Source organism: Dromiciops gliroides, chromosome 3, assembly GCF_019393635.1.
Source record: "Dromiciops gliroides isolate mDroGli1 chromosome 3, mDroGli1.pri, whole genome shotgun sequence".
NCBI lineage: Eukaryota > Metazoa > Chordata > Mammalia > Microbiotheria > Microbiotheriidae > Dromiciops > Dromiciops gliroides.
The window spans coordinates 610,526,102-610,544,552 of record NC_057863.1 but is presented as its reverse complement, the minus strand read 5'-3'; the positions used below and the strand labels follow the sequence as shown (position 1 = coordinate 610,544,552).

At 45.6% G+C, this 18,451-nt stretch overlaps 1 protein-coding gene across 3 annotated transcripts in view; it reads left to right on the top strand.

Moving 5' to 3' along the window:
• Positions 1 to 18,451, top strand: part of EPHB2 (EPH receptor B2) — a 268,821-nt gene that overhangs the window by 226,051 nt on the left and 24,319 nt on the right. For all 3 annotated transcript variants that reach the window (XM_043996951.1, XM_043996950.1, XM_043996949.1), the window contains exons 6-7: positions 4,831 to 4,955; positions 17,817 to 17,979. In XM_043996951.1, coding sequence (XP_043852886.1) covers positions 4,831 to 4,955; positions 17,817 to 17,979 — 288 coding nt within the window. The remainder of the gene's footprint in view (positions 1 to 4,830; positions 4,956 to 17,816; positions 17,980 to 18,451) is intronic.

Sequence of the window (18,451 nt, the reverse complement as noted above, 5' to 3'; positions counted from 1 at the left end):
AAATATCAAAAAAGGGGCAATGTATAAGGTCAAAGCTAGGGTGCACCCTAGAATATCCTAGAACATCCAGCAGAAAGTCAGAATTAGAAGGGGCTTCAGAACAAAGAAAATATAATTCGAAAGAAAACTTGCAATGGAAAACATAGAGCAGAAAGGGGCCTGAGAATTCAGACTCTTAGAACTGGAAGGAACAATATTTTAGCTGAAACTGGTAGAAATCTGAAATTTAGAGCAAACAATAAAAGAACTGGCAGGGGTTTTCTAACATAGAATGTTAGAACACGGACTTATACCAGAAGGGACTTTAGAACAAAGAATAATTAAGCTGTCAGGGACCTTAGAATGCAGAGTGGGCGACTTTGAAGGAACCTTGTAACCCCTCTTGTCTCCCTGGGACAGATGTTTAAGATTTCCCAGTGGAAACAACCACTCCCCAGACAGCTGTGGCCTGGGCTTTCTGTGTCTGCCTCCCCATTGATCCCCTAACCTGGAAAGGGCAGCTTTTGGTGACTGCCCAGGGGGGATTAAGGGGGTTTATTGGACTAAGTGGGTGTCTCTGCCTCTGGGCTCTCCAGGTGGCCTCCCTCTCCTCCTCCCCTTTCCTGTGGTGCCTGAGAGAAAGGAGCTGAGACTATCTCAGATTCCAAGTCATTGACAATTGTCTCCTCTGGTAATTACGAAACCCCAGAAGGGGAGGGATTTTTTTTGGTCGGACCCCAGGAGGGAAGGTTCAGCTTTGCCTGGTGACAGACTGGAGAGGATGGAAGTCTACCTCCCAGTCATCACAAAGAAGACTGTCCTCAGGGAGCCAGAGGAAGAATTCAGCGTGCCAGTGCTCCCAGAAGGCAGGCCTGAGAGAGAAACCAGAAGGCGGCAGTGACGCAGAGTCAGACCTTGGCTTGGGGGGCAAGGAGGGGGTTGGTTGTCGTTGTGTTTGGGGGGGGGGGGTTGGTCTAATTCCAGCTCAACATCAAAGTATTTCAGTGTCCCCAGATCATCATGGGACAGTAGTTTTACCCCTCCTCACATCAGTCTCCTACCTCCCCTCTCTCCTCCATTCCTTTTTTCTTTCTTTTTCCCACTCCACCTCTTTGAATGTTTTCATTTTCCTCATCTACGCTGTCCATCTCTCATCTTTCCTGCCCTCTTTCTCCCTCTCCTCTCAACCCTTTTCCCTTGTCTCTCTTTTCCTCCCCTCTCCTCTCTTCTCCATTCATCTCTCACCTTCTCCTCCTTTCTCTCTCTTTCCCACCCTCTCTTCTCCAAACCTTCCTCTTCTCTCTTTTCCATCCCCCTCTCATCTTCTCCTCCTCTCTCTTCTTAATTATCTCTTTTTCATCTCCTTTCTTCCCTCTTCATTTCCTAGCCCTCTGCCTCTTTGTATATGATGCTTAAGCACCTTAAGCATCTCTATAATCATGGGGTATTTTGTCTTCCTCTCATGCCGCTTCCTTCTCTCTCTTCTCTCTCTCCCTCCCCCAACTCCCACGCTTGCTTCCTCAGCTTTCTCCCTTCTCCTCCCCCACCTCCGTGCCTTCTTCCCCTTCCCCCTTTCCCTTGCTCTCTGCCTATCCCTCTCCTCTCTGGTCCTCTCCTTTATCCCCCCAAATCTTCCTTCTCCCCTTTATTCTGACTCTTCCTTTCTATCCTCCTTCCCTTTGCTTACCTCCCATCTCCAATCCTTCCTTTTATCTCTCATCTCTCCTTCCTCTCCTCCCTTTTACTCTGAATCCTTTTTCTTTTCCTGCCCCTTCCCTATCCAGCCTTTGCCTTCATCTACCTCCCCCTCCCCACCTTTCCTTCTACCCCCTTTAATTCGGGCCCTCCTTTTCCTCTCCCTGTCAGTACTGGGGCAATCGGTGATGAATGGGCAATCAGGTTGGTGAAGAGGGGCGTTGGTTGCTCAAAACAGTTGCTTGGTAGAGGAAGCAACAGGACACATCCCTAGTCTCCCCACTCCATTCTGGCTTCCCCATCCCCCACCGATATCAAACACTAAACAGAACCAAGGAGACAAGGCACCTCCAGCCACTTTGGTGCAGCAGAGCACCCTATCTCAGAAAGAATGTTCCACCCCTCTCAGCCATGTGATTGATTCAGCCAGAACTCAAGGTTGGGGCAGACTTGGGAGCAGAGGCCTGAGTTAAAATCTCCCTCCTTTTTGCATCACTGCTCTGATTTTTTCTCTTGTAACAGGATTAATGCAGAAATAGGATTAATGTTATTATGTGTATATATATGTGTGTGTATATATCTATATCTATATGTATATGTATAGAGATATATAGCTATAACCTATATCAGATTACCTGCTGTCTAGGGGAGGGGGGAGGGAGGGGAGGGAGGGAGAAAAATCTGAAATCGTAAAGCTTGTATAAACAAAAGTTGAGAACTATCTTTACATGTAATGGAAAAAATAAAATACCTTATACATTAAAAATTAAAAAAAAAAATTTTAACAGCTAAGCTTGACACCAAAAAAAAAAAAATCTCCCTCCTTCTTCTTCTGCCCTTGAGACTTTGGGCAAGAATCTTTCCTCTTCTGAAAAATGAAGGGTTGGAATAGATTGTTTCTCAGAATCACAGAATTTCAGAACAACCTTGGATTTCATCTTTTAGTCCAAACCATAGCTGGAAGTAAATCTCCATGACACTATGAGCAGTGGTCATCCAGGCTCTGTTGGAAGCCAATGAAGAAGAACCCACCACATCCCATCCCAAGTGGTATGGGCCGTACCACCTCAGAGCAGCTCTAAGCATTAGGAAGTTGCCACCACCACACAACTTCTCCCAATTGCTCTCAGCTCTTCCCTCTGGGGCCCAACACCTGAAGTAGTCAGGCTCTGCCCAGAGTCTGGGGGCTCAATGTTCCCAGGTTGCTTCAATTCCTATGGCTCTTCACCATCATGATTACCCTCCTCTTGACATTCACCAATTAATCACTATCCTTCATAAACCCAGATCCCAGATTTGGCCTAACCAGGGCAGGGGAAAGTCATACTCTCACCTCTTCATTCTCAGAAGCTACAGTCTTCTTCTTCTTTTTTTTTTAAGTGAGGCAATTGGGGTTAAGTGACTTGCCCAGGGTCACACAGCTAGTAAGTGTTAAGTATCTGAAGCAAGACTTGAACTCAGGAAGATGAGTCATCCTGACTCCAGACCAGGCACTCTATGCACTATGGCGCCACCTAGCTGCCTTCCGTGACATCAACTTAATAGACTATCCACATTTTCCTATAAAAGGCAGAAGAAACTCTCCCTTGGCATGGCCAAGGACCATCCTGTCCTAGCTCTTGCTGCTGCTACCACCTCCATCTGGGCTTACCCTCAGGCCAACTCCCTCTGGCTCCCTGTGCTCTTGAAATGAAATCCTGATTTCCCAACTTGTCCCTCCTGAGCCAGAGTTTCATGAGCCTCCCACACCCTGTGCAGCCTGCTCATCATTCTGGTGTCAGTCCCAGGCCAAACCATTGGCACTCTATCCCTGGGAAAACATCTAGCACTGAACTATGGAGAGGGAGTCAGAATCCCAGAAGGTCAGGGCTGGGAGGGCCCTTAGAACCCAGAATATCAGAGCTGGTAGCGCCCTTAGAACACAGCATGTCAGAGCTTGGAGGGCCCTCAGAAAATAGAATGTCAAAACCAGAAGAAATCTTGGAACATAAACTGTCAGAGCCACAAAGGACTATAGGAATCATATCATCCTAACCCTTACTTTTTTTTTTTTTTTTTTTAAGTGAGGCAATTGGGGTTAAGTGACTTGCTCAGGGTCACACAGCTAGTAAGTGTTAAGTGTCTGAGGCCAGATTTGAACTCAGGTACTCCTGACTCCAGGGCCGGTGCTCTATCCACTGTGCCACCTAGCTGCCCCACCCTTACTTTTATAGTCAATAGATCTAGAAGTTGCTCTAAACTCTTTGAGTAGATTCACTCCTATGGAGTATTTATGGGAGGACCAGAGTCACATAAGATGAAAAGGTGTGGCTAGCAAGAGTCATTTGAAAAAATTCTCTAAATCACTAATAATTAGGGAAATTCACATTAAAACATCTCTGAGGTTCCACAATACAACTATCTGATTGGCTAAGTTTTCTCCCCACCCCACCCCGAAAAAAGGAAAATAACAAATGCTGGAGGGGTTGTGAGAAAACAGGCACTGTAATGCACTGTGAACTGGTCCAACCATTCTGAAAAGCAGTTTGGAAACTGTGCCCCCAAAACTGTGCTTACCATTTGACCCAATCATGCCAGTACTAGGGCCATATCCCAAAAAGATCAAAGAAAGAGAGGTGTGGTAGGATTGGGAGTGAGAGGGGACAGGGGGATATGGATGGTAATGGTAAAGAAAGCAAAAGGCATCATGAAAACTTTTTTAATGGAAAATGTTGCCGAGGTTAGAATAATAAATATCTATGTAGAGTCTTTTAACATTTGTAAAATGCGGCACATCCATTATCTCATCTCTTTCCAACCTTGCAAAGTATGTACTTTGGTTATTATTATCCCCATTTTATAGATGAGGAAACTGAGGCTATTGAGGTAAAATTATTTGCCTGGGGTCACAATGCTATTGAGTGTCTAAGGTAGATTTGAACCCAGGTCTTCCTGTCTCCAAGTCAGGTATTTTCTTCTGGACTCTGCACTCCCTTATGTTGATGCCATTCACAGAGAGAGAGAGAGAGAGAGAGAGAGAGAGAATTTAGTAGCACCGGAATGAAACCTCCCAAGCCCCTTCCCTTGACTTCTGGGAAGGTAGGGGATTCGGGGGACACAGACATTGCTTTGGATCTTCTCTAGTATTTCCATTAAACTTCATCCTCTCTCTTGTAGCCCCATCTGCTGTGTCCATTGTGCACCAGGTGAGCCGGACAGTGGACAGCATGACTTTGTCCTGGTCCCAGCCTGACCAGCCGAATGGCGTCATCCTCGACTATGAACTCCAGTACTACGAAAAGGTAACCCAGGCTTGAGGGAGCCCTGTGTTCACCCCCAGCGGGGGCAAGCAAGGCATCCATCTCATGTGTGACAAGCACCCCACACCCTAGTCTGGCTGAGGACCACCTCACTCTCTGCCTTTGTGGTTTGGGACAGTTCCACAGGTCACTGTTCCCTTCAATGTTTTTGCCAAGAAATGAAGAAATAAGTCAAGGTTTTAAAAAGAATTTAAGTCTTGGGGCAGCTAGGTGGCACAGCGGATAGAGCACCAGCCCTGGAGTCAAGAGTACCTGAGTTCAAATCTGGCCTCAGATACTTAACACTTACTAGCTGTGTGACCCTGGGCAAGTCACTTAACCCCAATTGCCTCACTAAAAAAAAAAGAAAAAAAAAGAATTTAAGTCTTTACTGTGTTCTGAGCACTGGAGATACCTACAGGAAAGTGAGGGAGTCCCTCCCCTCGGGGAACTCACATCCTAATGGGAGGAAACAATACATGGAGGAAGTTTCAGCTACAATTCCAATGGAATTGCCCCGTGATCCTTAGGGTACAACCACGAAGGAGATGCTAAGGAGGCCTCTTCTTTATGTCACTTCCACTGATAAAACCATCTCCATACCTAACACTGAACTGTTTGAAAATGTCAAGGATCTGGCTGGTGAGCGTTTCTCTCCCAGGTCTTCAGTAGTTGTGACTCCTGAGGAAGTGGGGGCTGAAGGGCTGACTTAGAGATCACTTGGAACAGCAGTTCTCAAAGAGTAATCCAGGGACCCCTGGCAATCCCAATGACCTTTTGGAGGTGAGGAGAAATATACAAGGTCAAAACTATTTTCCTAATAATACTAAGATAGTTTAATGTCCGGTACAGTAAATATTGATCGATATAAACAAACTATCCCATGGTTCTCCACTCTGGTCAGATTTTCTTTAGCATATTTTAGACAGCCACCCATTTTAGGAGGCATCCTAGGATCCCAGTCCCAGAGCTGGAAGAGACCCTAGGCCATCCGGCATAAGCCTCTCATGTTACAAATGAGAAACGGAGGCCCAAACAGGTTCTCTCTTGCTTCAGGTTACACAAGTAGTAGGGGCAGCTAGATGGTGCAGTGGATAGAGCACCAGCCCTGGAGTCAGGAGGACCCGAGTTCAAATCCAGCCTCAGACACTTAACACTCACACACACACAAAAAAAGGTTACGCAAGTAGTAAACATCAAAGGCAAAATTTGAACCCAGGTCCTCTGCCTCCAAGGCCACTTCTTTTTCCACGGGAGTAACTCCAGAGGAGGATATCCAAGGTAAAGAGGAGGCTGTAATCTATCCTGGACCAGGATGTGTCAAAGGAAGATAGGGTGATGAGCCCAGAAAGTTGAAGATTTAAGACAGATGTCATCACTGTCTTCAAGTAGAAAAGGGGGTGTCCTTGTTCTACTTAGCACCCAGGAGGCAGAGCTAAGACCAAAGTAAGGAAGAACTTCTTGGAAATCAGTACATTCCAAAAGTGAAATGGGCTGCCTCTGAAGGTGATGATGCGCCAACACTGGAGACCTCCAAGTAGAGTCTAGTTGGAGATACCATAGTCAGGATTCCTGGTTAGTGAAGGGTCGGACCAGATGCCCTCTGATGGCCTTTCTAACCGTAAGGTTCTATAATCTAATGGGATTCTGTGTTCTGAGCTCTCTGCCACTTCCAACACCTATGGATGCATGAATCTGTATCATATCAGAAGGTTGTCATGTCAGATGCAGCAAATAGCTCTCAAGAGGCAGAGAGTCTGGAATGACAATGGTCAATGGGGTGTCTGCCCTGAAGCCCAGGGAGGGAGGGGTAGAGGGAACAGAGCGAATCCCCTCCCCATCACCACCCCCGCCCTCAGCCTGTCCCTCACTGGTTGTTGAAGGGAACCCCTGCGGGAGCGTCAGCTGGAAGGAGACCGGACCAGATGCTCCCTTAAGTCAGCAAGCCCAGTCCGCAGCAGGATCAGAGTTTCCCATTTCCCATTCCTACCATCCTGTCCCTCTGGCTATAGTTGCTATAGCTTAGCAACTATAAATTTAAAAAAAAAAAACTAATTAAAAAGCTTTATGATTAAATGAATGGAGAGTGTTTGTCCCCAAAGATGGGAGAGGAAATGATGAATCCCTTCCCACCCCCGCCTGTGACCTATTTTTTCCAGCACTGAGGGCTAGGTTGACGAGGCTGATGGAGGTGTGAAGTGCGAAGTGGGCCTTGCCCTACATTCAGCAGGCATCTGAGCTGTTTCCTTGACCCTCCAGAAGATGCCCTCTGATTGAAACAGACAGACCAAGCTGTCCATGCTGGTCTGTAAATCAGCTCAATCCTGAATGGAAAAGAGATTCCCTTCTCAGATCCTTTCTGTGTTCATCCGGTCCTTTGTGTTTTGTCTTTTTATCAGAGGGACGCAGGGGAAGAGGGATGCGGGTCACAGAGGCAACATGAAGTAGTATCATGAATAAGTCCATTTTTGTGATGCTTTAAGGCCCTCGAAGCATTGTGACTCCCAGATTTCTAGATCCAACCCGAGTCTCCCTCCCATCCCCCCCAGGCCTACATACCAGCTGCCTATTAGATGTTTCCAGCTCAACATCCCATAACCATCTCAATCTCATCATGGCCAAAATGGAGCCCAAGCCTAGAATGACCTCCCCCTCCCCCCTGACTCTTAGAAACCCCAGTGGTCTTCAAAGGGCAAGTTTACTTGACACATTCTATATGAGTCCCTTGCTGATCCCCCCCAGCTTTGAGTATCCCCTACAAAAAAAGAAGAAACTGCTTTGTGTATTTTTGTATGTCCCCCACTATAAATTCCTTGATCACAAAGAGTCTTGCTTCTTTGTTTTGTTATCCCCGTAAAAGAAGATGCTTAATAAATGTTTATGGATTGATTGCCTCTCATCTGAACTGTTACTATTTCCTCCTAATTGGTCTGTTTATCTGCCCCTTTCCAATCCATCCTCCATCCAACTACCAATCTGTCATTCCTAAAACATAGAGATATTGACTACCATGGGACTGAACCTGTAGTGTGCGTGAGTGGTACCGAGCGGAGATCTAGGGCATGGTCAATCAATCAACAAGCACTAATTAAACACTTACTATGTGCCAGACACAGGAGAGTTGACCAGTGCAATATCTCTCTTCCTTCCCTGTTTTCCTCTTCTCCTCTCCTCCCTTCCTTCCTCTCCTGCTGCTTGTGACTGGCGTGTGTGACTGTTGGCAATTTACTTAATCTCTTCAGGCCATAGTTTTTACATCAAACAAAGGGGTTGGACCAGGTGGCCAAAGTAATGGATTTAGTTGGAGTAAGATCCCCTCCAGATCTAAATGTATGATCCTGTCTTCCTTCCTCAGCCTCAGACTGGCCTGGCTCAGCCCTGTTGGGGAGAATCCTGCTTACTGCAGAATGTTATTCTGTCAATCAGAGACGCAGCACAGTAGATATGTGGGAGCAGGAAGACAGCAGCTGCTGCCAAAAACTCTAAGGAGAGCACCCGCTTCTCTCCCCTTGTACTCCACCCTTCTCCACAACGCAGTAGATAGCCTTCCAGGAGTAGCTATGGCCAAAACACTCTTCACCCTGAAACCAACCCAGTGACAAACCAGGTAGCTACACCCATACAGTCTGTTACCAGGCCTTCAAGTGTTATGGCAGGGTCAGATTGTCCAGACCCCTGTTAAAGTTCACTCTGTCCAAAGCAGAGCAGTTCATGGCATCACAACTCACCTTAATGACAGTTTCTTCCTTCAAAAAGTATAAGAACAGGGGCAGCTAGGTGGCACAGTGGATAAAGTACTAGCCTTGGATTCAGGAGGACCTGAGTTCAAATCTGGCCTCAGATACTTGACACTTACTAGCCGTGTGACCTTGGGCAAGTCACTTAACCCTCATTGCCCTGCCCCCCCCCAAAAAAAATTATATATACATATATATATATATATGAACAGGCAAGGGGAAATCCTGGTATGCATCTGACCCTCGCAAATAAGGATTGTGGGATGGAAATGAAAGAAACCTCAAAGAGAAGTGATCACTTCACCTGAGAATTTGTGACACTGGCAGCTTGGGATGGTGGAAAGTGGAATAATTCTGGAGCCAGAGGCCCCAAGTTCAAATCCTGCTTCCAACACTTAGTGCCTGTATGACTTGGGCAAGTCATTCAAACTCTCTGGGGCTCAGTTCTCATTTGTAAAACGAGGGAGTTGAACAAGGTGGCCTTTGAAATCCCTTTCTGATTCTAAATCGATGATCATACCATCCTCCCTCCAATTCTAAATCTATGATCACAACCTATGGAGAAGGAACAGAAGGCTGAGCCTGGTCTAACACATACCCTAGATTTGGGAAGAGAAGATTTCAAAGAGCTCATGGAAAAGCTAGATAAGGGCCAACAAACCACAATGTTACATGGATGGACACAGCCCAGGAGGGATAAGAATTCATCAATTCAAGGAATTCTGAAAACATAAAAAGAAGTGTTTCTGATGGGAAAGATAAAAAAGTATTTGTTGAAAGCGATCGATGTAGTCACAAGCCAACTTCGATTTTGAAAAGACACGTAGAAAAGCTGGAAGCAGGGGCAGCTAAAGGAAAATGAATACAGGAGCTTGGCATAGTCCTCCAAGGAGGGCATCACTCAGAGTGAACTGAGGCTAGAGAAGAAAGCTAAGCACAACAAAAAGGGATTTTTTTAACTTTATGGAGAAAAAAATATATCAAAAAAAGGAATGTGGGTGGATGGGGCAGTGATAACTGACAACAGAGAAAAGGCAGAGCTGCCCAGTTCCTACCTCGTTTGTCTTCACTGCCAAGGAAACTGATCTTTGGACTTGAGAGGCCAGAACAAAATGGCCAATGGAGAGTTGAAACTGAGGATAAGTAGGGAAATAGTCATTGAGAACCTGGGTGCCCTTGATGAGTGGAAGTCACCAGGCCCAGATGAACTGCATCATTAGTACTGAAAGGACCGGTAGATGTGAAGGTTGAGAATCACAGTCAGTGATGGTTGAAAGATCAGGGAGTATGGGAGCATTAACAAAGGACTGGAGAAGGGCCAATGTCTGGATTTTCACAAAACAGAAGAGAATGGGTTGCAAACTATAGGCCAGTGACCTTGATCTTGATTGCTGCTGAAATTCTTCCTTCAAGTCTAATGGAGGAGACAACATGTGCATGAAGATGTGTGTTGTGTCTACATGCGCACACGCACGCGCGCACACACACACACACACGCACACACATTACGTACGTAGTTAATGAACCTTAGAGGGAGGAGGTCATGTTTGAGCTCGATCTTGGGAAAAGCCAGGGCTTCTCTGAGGGAGAGGTAAGGAAGCAGAGCATTGCAGGCATGAGAAACAGCCAGTTCGTCATGTGCACTAACTACAAGGCCAGGACAACCAGATTGTCTAGTGCATGGAGGGGAGGGATATATAAGAAGGCTGGAAAGGTAGGAAGGGGCCAGGTTCTGTAGAACTTTGCCTAGAGTCGATAGAGAATCAGGCAAGTTTATTGAGCAGGGGAGTGATGTGACCTACACATTAGGAAAATCACATTGGTGGCCATGTGGAAGATGGATTCGAGACAGGGAGACACTGGAGGAAGGGAAATCAACGAGGGGGACTATTACAACAGGCCAAGCAAGAGGTGACAATGGCCTGAACTAGGGTGATCGGAAACAGTTTTTGTTGCTGTCCAACTCTCCATGACCCCATTTGGCGTTTTCTTGGCAAAGATACTAGACTGGTTTGCCATTTCCTTTTCATTTTACAGATGAAGAAACTGAGGCAGATGGGGTTAAGTGACTTGCCCAGGGGTCACACAGCTAGTAAGTGTCTGAGGCCAGATTTGAACTCATGAAGATGAGTTTCTGATTCCAAACTCAATGATCCATCCACTGCTCCACCTAGCTGCCCCTCCGAAACAGCTATAGCAATTCAAAAAACAACAATAACAGTTATTATTATTATTCAGTTGGATAAATATAGACATAAATGTATGTCTATATGCATATGTGTGTATACACACACACACAATTCCTACCCTTCATGGAGCTGGGAGGGGGATATGATATGTAAGTCGAAGATGATAATACAAAATACTAAGTGGTAAGCACCAGTGACTACACATTCTGAATCCTGCCCTATTTGTCTGGGTCTTGGCGCACTCAGAGAGTAGGACATAGCATCAGTCAAGACCGTTTCCTCATTGGTCACAGAACATGTCACATCACATCATGGCCAGAGCCTCCCTAGAGGCTGTTTGCTGCTGCCGCTGTGACCTCCCTCTCCATCCACCCACCACTCACTTCTCCCCAAGGGTCCTCAACTGTGTCAAAGGAGTTGGGGCTGCTCCAAGGTGATTTTATTTTTGACAAACTCTTGCTGGCTGTTACTTAACACCTACTTATCCTCCTGGTGCTTTTACCAATTGATTTTTTTTCTTTTAATGAATTGCTCCAGCCCTATCCAGATAGAGAAGTTAGATTAACTGGCCTGTAATCCCTGGGCTATTCCTTATTTCCTTTTTTTTTTTTTAAGGGTTTTTGTGGGAAAAAAAAAATGGTCTCATTTATTGCCTTCCTCCAAGTCAGCTGGGATTCCAGCAGACTCTGAGTGCCCTCAGACAGAAGCATTCCAGCCCGGTGCCTTTCAGACAGGAGTCCCACACAGCACAGACCACACTGCATTCCCAAGGCCAACCCATTTCTGTTGGCTCAGGGTTCAAAGGCTGCCATATTGGTCACAAACCAAGGAACTCAAGGAAACTGGGTCAGTGGTAGGTTTATCTTAGGTGATTTATGATCACAGGTTCAGAGATGGAAGGGTCTTTTGTGGTTACCCAGTCCTACCAGGGCCTGATTTCAAATTCTTGCTCTGCCACTCACCTCTGAGGCCTTGCACAATCAATCAATCAGAATCAACAAACCTACATCAAGTCCTGTACTAGGTGCCAAGGGTATGGAGACCAAAATGTAACAGTCACTGTTCTCAAGGTTTTTATGTTCTATCGGGGAGACCACAAGTACACATAATATACAAAATAAATACAAGATAATTTTGGGCAGATGCAATACGGAATTAGGAAAGGTGTTGTATAAGAAGGTGGAGACCACTAGATGGCGCCATAGCAGATAGAGTGAGTTTCTGAGTTCAAATCTAACTTCAGAACACTTACTAGCTGCGTGACCCTGGGCAAGTCACTTCACCCCTTTGCCTCAGTTTCCTCATCTGTCAAATGAGCTGGAGTAACTCTGCCAAGAAAACTTCACTCACAAGGGGTCACAAAAAGTTGGATACAACTGAACAACAACATGTAGAAGGTGGTATTTGATCATACTCTTAAAGAAAGTAACAGATTCCACAAGGAAGGGTTAGACTCAATGACCTCTAAGTTCCCTTCCAGTTCTAAATCTCTAATCTCATGACCTCCTCCCTTTATAGATGGAGAAACCTAAGTCTCCAAGTGGTTAAGGACTTAGCCAAGGTTACACGGATAATAAATAACAGAGGTAGCATTTGAACCCGGGTCTTCTGACTCCAAATTCTAATGACCTAGGGGAGATAAAACAATAATCCCCACTATCATTTCTATAATGCTTTTCCAATCTATGAAACACTTTCCCCCAAGAACTCTGTGGGCGTAGGCTCTTAATTCCTTGCCTCAGTGACTCCATGATCCCATCAGCATGGGTCTTTCCTCCTCTAGGGTAGATAGCAGCAGCCTGTGCCTGCTCATCCCGTGCCATTCTTCTCTATGCCCACCCATCCGTCTCTCACAGAGGATCTGCCTGATACGCTGGAACGCATCCTCAAATTTGAGAAAAATATCTTAAGGAGACCAGCGCAACGCTGGGGATGTCCATCCCCCGCAGTTGCACACACCTCCTTGCCTGGCCACACGTGTTTTCGGCGATGTCTTTTATACTTCTTAGCCCAAACCAGCCACTGCTAGTCATATACTGTAGCCCGCCTCTTCCTTTCATATTCATCCTGTCACTGCTTCGGGAAAGGTTGTGTCTGTCACCTGCCCTTTGATTGCAGTCACTCCACCCTTCCTTGACCACCACCTTGTGATACATGGTGTCTCCCTCTATTAGAAACTAAGCTTCTTTTTGTATCTGTATACTCAGCACATAACTCAGTCTGCACTTGATAAATGCTTTTTTCCATATTCATTTGTTACTTCTCATTTCTCTTTGGGCAGCCTGTGGTATTGATTCTTTTTGTTTGTTTGTTTGTTTGTTTTGTGTGGGGTTTTTTTTTTGTTTTGTTTTTGCAGGGCAATGAAGGTTAAGTGACTTGCCCAGGGTCACACAGCTAGTTAAGTGTCTGAGGCTGGATTTGAACTCAGGTCCTCCTGAATCCAAGGCTAGTGCTTTATCCACTGCGCCACCTAGCTGCCCCCGGTATTGATTCTTAAAATCCCCAATTCCTTCACTTCCTGAATTCCAGTGCCTTCTCTCTGTTAATTGTCTCCAGTTCATCCTGCCTGTATTTTGTTTGTACATAGCTATCATCAGGTTGTCTCCCTTATTAGACTGTAAACTCCTTGAGGGCAGGGACTGCCTTTAACCTTTCTTTGTATCTTCAGTGTTTGGCATAGGGCCTGATAACTAGTAGGCACTGACTGAAAGTGGAGTTCAGATACCTTCTACCCGAGGCTTCCCCTGGCTCTCTTGGTTCTGCCTTCTCTTACCTTCTTAAAATAACTTGCTTTGTCAATATTTGTTGTTCTCTTCATTGGACGCATGTTAATCTTCCAGAAAGCCTTCATTCCTAAACTCTTTGAGGTCAAGGGCAGGGTTTATTTGTTGTTGTTTTTAGTCCACCAATGTGTAACATAATGTCTAGCAAAGTAAATGCATGTTTAATTAAATTGAATTCAATCTCCTCCAATTCAATCTCATTGAATTAAAGGTCATAGAATTCCACAATCTGTGGTCAGTCATCCCTGGGAAGCCATTAGCGCAAGGTACAAAGAATATTGTCCCCATTTTACAAATTAAGAAACTGAGATCTGTGGAGGCGGAAAGCCCCTGAGCCAGGGTCACAGAGTGGGAGAGCTGGGACACAGATCCAGGTTTTCCAGGCCACAGACTCAATGCTCTTTCTTTCCACTAAGCCAGGCTTCCTCCTATCTGAACCACAGACCCAACTAATAATGACTGGCCATGGCCCAGAACCTGCTTCATGTCCCAGAGTTCTCAGGGCTGTGGGTCTGACGGGGCCAGTCCAGCTGCCGTAAGTCAGTGCTACATAGGGGCAGCTTCCATTCTGAGATACCTTGATGACCTGATATGAAACTGAGTTTAAAAGAGACAACCCAGAATTATAGGAAGAACACTGGACTTAATGAAAGAAGGCCTCTCAGATCTCCTCTTCACTTGTCTGTGTGACCTTGGACAGCTGCCTTCCCCTCTCTGATCCTCATCTTAGGAGGCAGCTGTGGTCTTGTGATGCCATTCTCCAGTTAAGATGGCTCCAAACCTGTTTTCCTTCAAAATTTCACAACCTGGGGGCAGCTAGGTGGCACAGTGGATAAAGAACCGGCCCTGGATTCAGGAGGACCTGAGTTCAAATCTGGCCTCAGACACTTGACACTTACTAGCTGTGTCTCCCTGGGCAAGTCACTTAACCCTCATTGCCCCACAAAAAAAAAGTTTAAAATAAAATTTCACAACCTAAGAGGTGGAAGCCACCTCAGAGGCTGTCTAAGCCATCCTTTACTCCCTTCTACAATATCCCAACTAATTATGAGGCCCCTGCTTAAACAGTACCAACGAGGGAGACACCTGTATTTCCTAAGGCAGATCATAGCACCACCCCCTTCCTCTCCTAGCTGGGGGACCAACACTCCTGTCACTTCTGGAAAGGGCTCCATTCACCTTCCTTAGACACCGCTCCCCTCTATAGGATGTCTTCCCCAATTAGACTATAAACTCCTTGAGGACAGGCACTGTCTCACTTTAGCATTTCTCTTCCCCAGTACTTAACACAGTGCTCAGCACCTAGGGTGTGCTTAGTAATTTTTCTGTCATTTATTTACTCATTTATTCTTACATAGAATCAAAATCCCCCCCCCAATTTCAACCCATTCATTCATTCATTCATTCATTCATTCATTCATTCATTCATTCATTGCCCCAACCACACGGCAAAACAGATCAAGTCAGATGCTTCTTTCCCAGTTAAAGACAGCTAGCGTGTCCTTCTGAGTCTTCTCTGGCCTCAGCATCCTCAATTTTAATTGAACAAAGTTCAACCATCTTGTGGCATATGTCATATCCTTAACTAGAAATAATTTTTGATATAATTGGTGCATCCGAGAGTTATTTCAAGGAGAGGGAGTAAAGGAGAGGGGGTGGAGGGGGAAGGGTTACCTTCTTGAATTTTCTTGTACTTATCACCAAAGGACTAGGAAAATACTTATGGTTCCTAATTCTAAGCAAACACTAGCACAGAGGGTTCTTAACCTGGAATCCATGGAAGAAGTCCATTTATAGATTTCAGGGGCTGCATGAAATTGGATGGGAAAAACGACATCTTTATTTTTACCAAGCTCTAGCATTTCCTTCAATTACGAAGAGAGACAGCAAATGTTATTCTGAGAAGGGGTCTTAGGCTTCACCAGACTGTCAGAGGCATCCAGAATAATCAAAAGGTCTAGAAGAAAGGGAGTGCTAGCAATAGAATCAGGCGTCCTGGGTTCAAATTCAATCCCTGACACTTAATACCTGTGTGACTGAACAAGTCCCTTAAGATCCCTGAGCCTCAGTTTCCTACTCTTGTAAAATGTGGGGATTGGGCTAGGTGGTCTTTGAGGCCTTTGCCAGTTCTGCGTCTATAATGATGCTGTGAACTTAAAACGTTGGTCGAGTAGGATGCTCAGTTACTCTTGTAGAATGAGAAATCTGAAAAGGGATTGCCTCGGTGGACCACATCATGTGTTAGACAGCGACACCTACTGCTGATGTTTGACTTTACGCCCCAGGTCTTTTTAAGGGAGGAGGATAAAGAGTTTCATTTTGAACAAGTTGAGTTTGAGATGATTTCCAGCAGGCAGCTGGTGATGAGTTACTGGAGCTCAGCAGAGAGGAGGGCTGGAGATTTAGGAGACATCTGCCTGGGGGTGCTTGTTGAAGCCCATCCACATCTTCCTGCTTGAATCCCTCTGAATGGTGAGGTGGAAAGAATACTGGATCTGGAATCAAGAGGACCCAGGTTCAGGCTCTGGCTCTGATGCCTACTAACTTTTGGACCGTGGACATTCTTTGAGCCTCAGGTTACCTCCTCTATAAAATGGGTCAATCATTCGTGGACTATCTAGTTCACAGGATAGTTATGGAAAAGTTCCTGCTGCAGCAGCAGCCTAAATCACAAAACAGCCCTTTCCATTGCTCTGGCTCTGAAAGCATCTTTTCTCCACTGAGACCAGATCACTCTGTATCATCCACAGTTTTTATACCCATTCCTTTGGTTTCTTCTGGGTCTTTGAGTGTTGTCTTATCTCTTTTATTAGCGTATAAGATCCCCTTGTAATTTAGGTCCCTGTAACTCAGAACAAAGAATGACAGGGCTGGGAGGGCCCTTAGAACACAGGACGTCATGTACGAAATTATTTATAGCTGCTCTTTTTGTGGTGGCAAGGAATTGGAAATTGAGGGGTTGTCCATCAAATGGGGAATGGCTGAACAAGTTGTGGTATGTGAATGTAATTGAATACTATTGCACTGTAAGAAACGAGGAGCAGGCAGATTTCAGAGAAACCTGGAAGGACTTGCATGAACTGATACTGAGTGAGATGAGCAGAACCAGGAGAACATTGTACACAGTATCAACAACATTGTGTGTTGATCAACTGTGATAGACTTGCTTCTTCTCAGCAATACAATGGTCCAACACAGTTCCAAAGGACTCATGATGGAGAATGCTTTCCAAATCCAGGGGGAAAAAAAGAACTTTTGAATCTTGATGCAGATTGAACCATACTATTTCTATTGTTTTTGTTGTTGTTTTCTTTGTTGAGGTTTTTCCTTTTTGCTCTGATTCTTCTCTCATAACATGACTAATGTAGAAATATGTTTAATGTGATTGTACATATATAACCAATATCAGATTACTTGCTGTCTTAGGGAGGGGAGGGAGGGAGGGAGAAAAATTTGAAACTAGAAATCTTACAAAAACAAATATTGAAAACTATCTCTATATGTAGCTGGAAAATAATAAAATATTTATATGGAAAAAAACACAGGATGTCAGAGTTGGGAGGGCCCTTGGAACACATGATGTCAGAGCCGGGAAGGCCCTTAGAATAGAAAATGTCAGAGCTGATAGGGTCCTTAGAACACAGAATTTCAAAGCTGGGAGGGACCTTAGAACACAGAATGTCAGAGCTGGGAGAGCCTTAGAACCCAAAATGTCAGAGCTGGGAGGGCCCTTAGAACACAGAATGTCAGGGCTCGGGGGGGGGGGGGGCTGGCTAGCTGTGTGACTTGAACAAGTAAAAGGATTGTAAAATCAGATATTTCTAGTTAGAAGAGGCCTTAGAGGTCATTACCTCCATCCCCTTTATTTTCTAGGTAAGAAAACTTAAGGACAGAGAAGTGAAGTCCAGGGTCACAAAGGTAGTAGGTGACAAAGCTGGACTTCACTCTGAATCCAGGAACCTAGATTTTCTCATCTGAAAGCAGGGATGATGATCTCTGGGGGCCCACCCCCTCAGAGCTGGTGTGAGGCTCTCTGTGCATAGAAAACTCTTTGCCTGCCTTAGAGAACTCTATAAATTTCAGTTGAGGGTGATGAATCGGGGTTCATTCTCTTCCTTGTTGTGATCTCTGACTGTTGTCTCTGTTCCTTGACAGGACCTGAGTGAGTACAATGCCACTGCAGTCAAAAGCCCCACCAACACAGTGACTGTGCAGGGCCTCAAAGCAGGCACCATCTATGTCTTCCAGGTGCGGGCACGCACCGTCGCAGGCTACGGGCGTTACAGTGGCAAGATGTATTTCCAGACAATGACTGAAGGTGAGACGGATCCCTCACTGGACAAAGAATGCAAAGGAGGGCCTAGAAAGGAATGCCCTGAATATTTGGGAGAGAGAGAGAGAGAGAGAGGGTGGGGGGTGGGGCTGCAGCCTTCCTGGGTAGCTTCAGGCTTCCCAGAGCCCTGGACTAGGGATGGAAACTGGGCAAGACCGCCCATGATTCTGGGCATCGCAGGACTGAAGGAGGGAAGGGATGCCTCAGACACAGAAGATTGGGGAGATTTGAGAAACTGAGGCTCCAGCTCCAGTCTCCATATCCCCTCATGAAAACCCCTCACTGTCCCTGAGCCTCAGTTGTACAAGTGGATATGGGTGGGTCTCTTTTCCTAGTTCTGCTGTTAACTCACTTGGGGAAATACTGCACTTTTCTAAACCCCAGTTTCCACATTGGTACAATGAGCAGGGTGGTCTAAATAATCCCCACGGCCTGTCCCTGCTCTAACATCCTATGT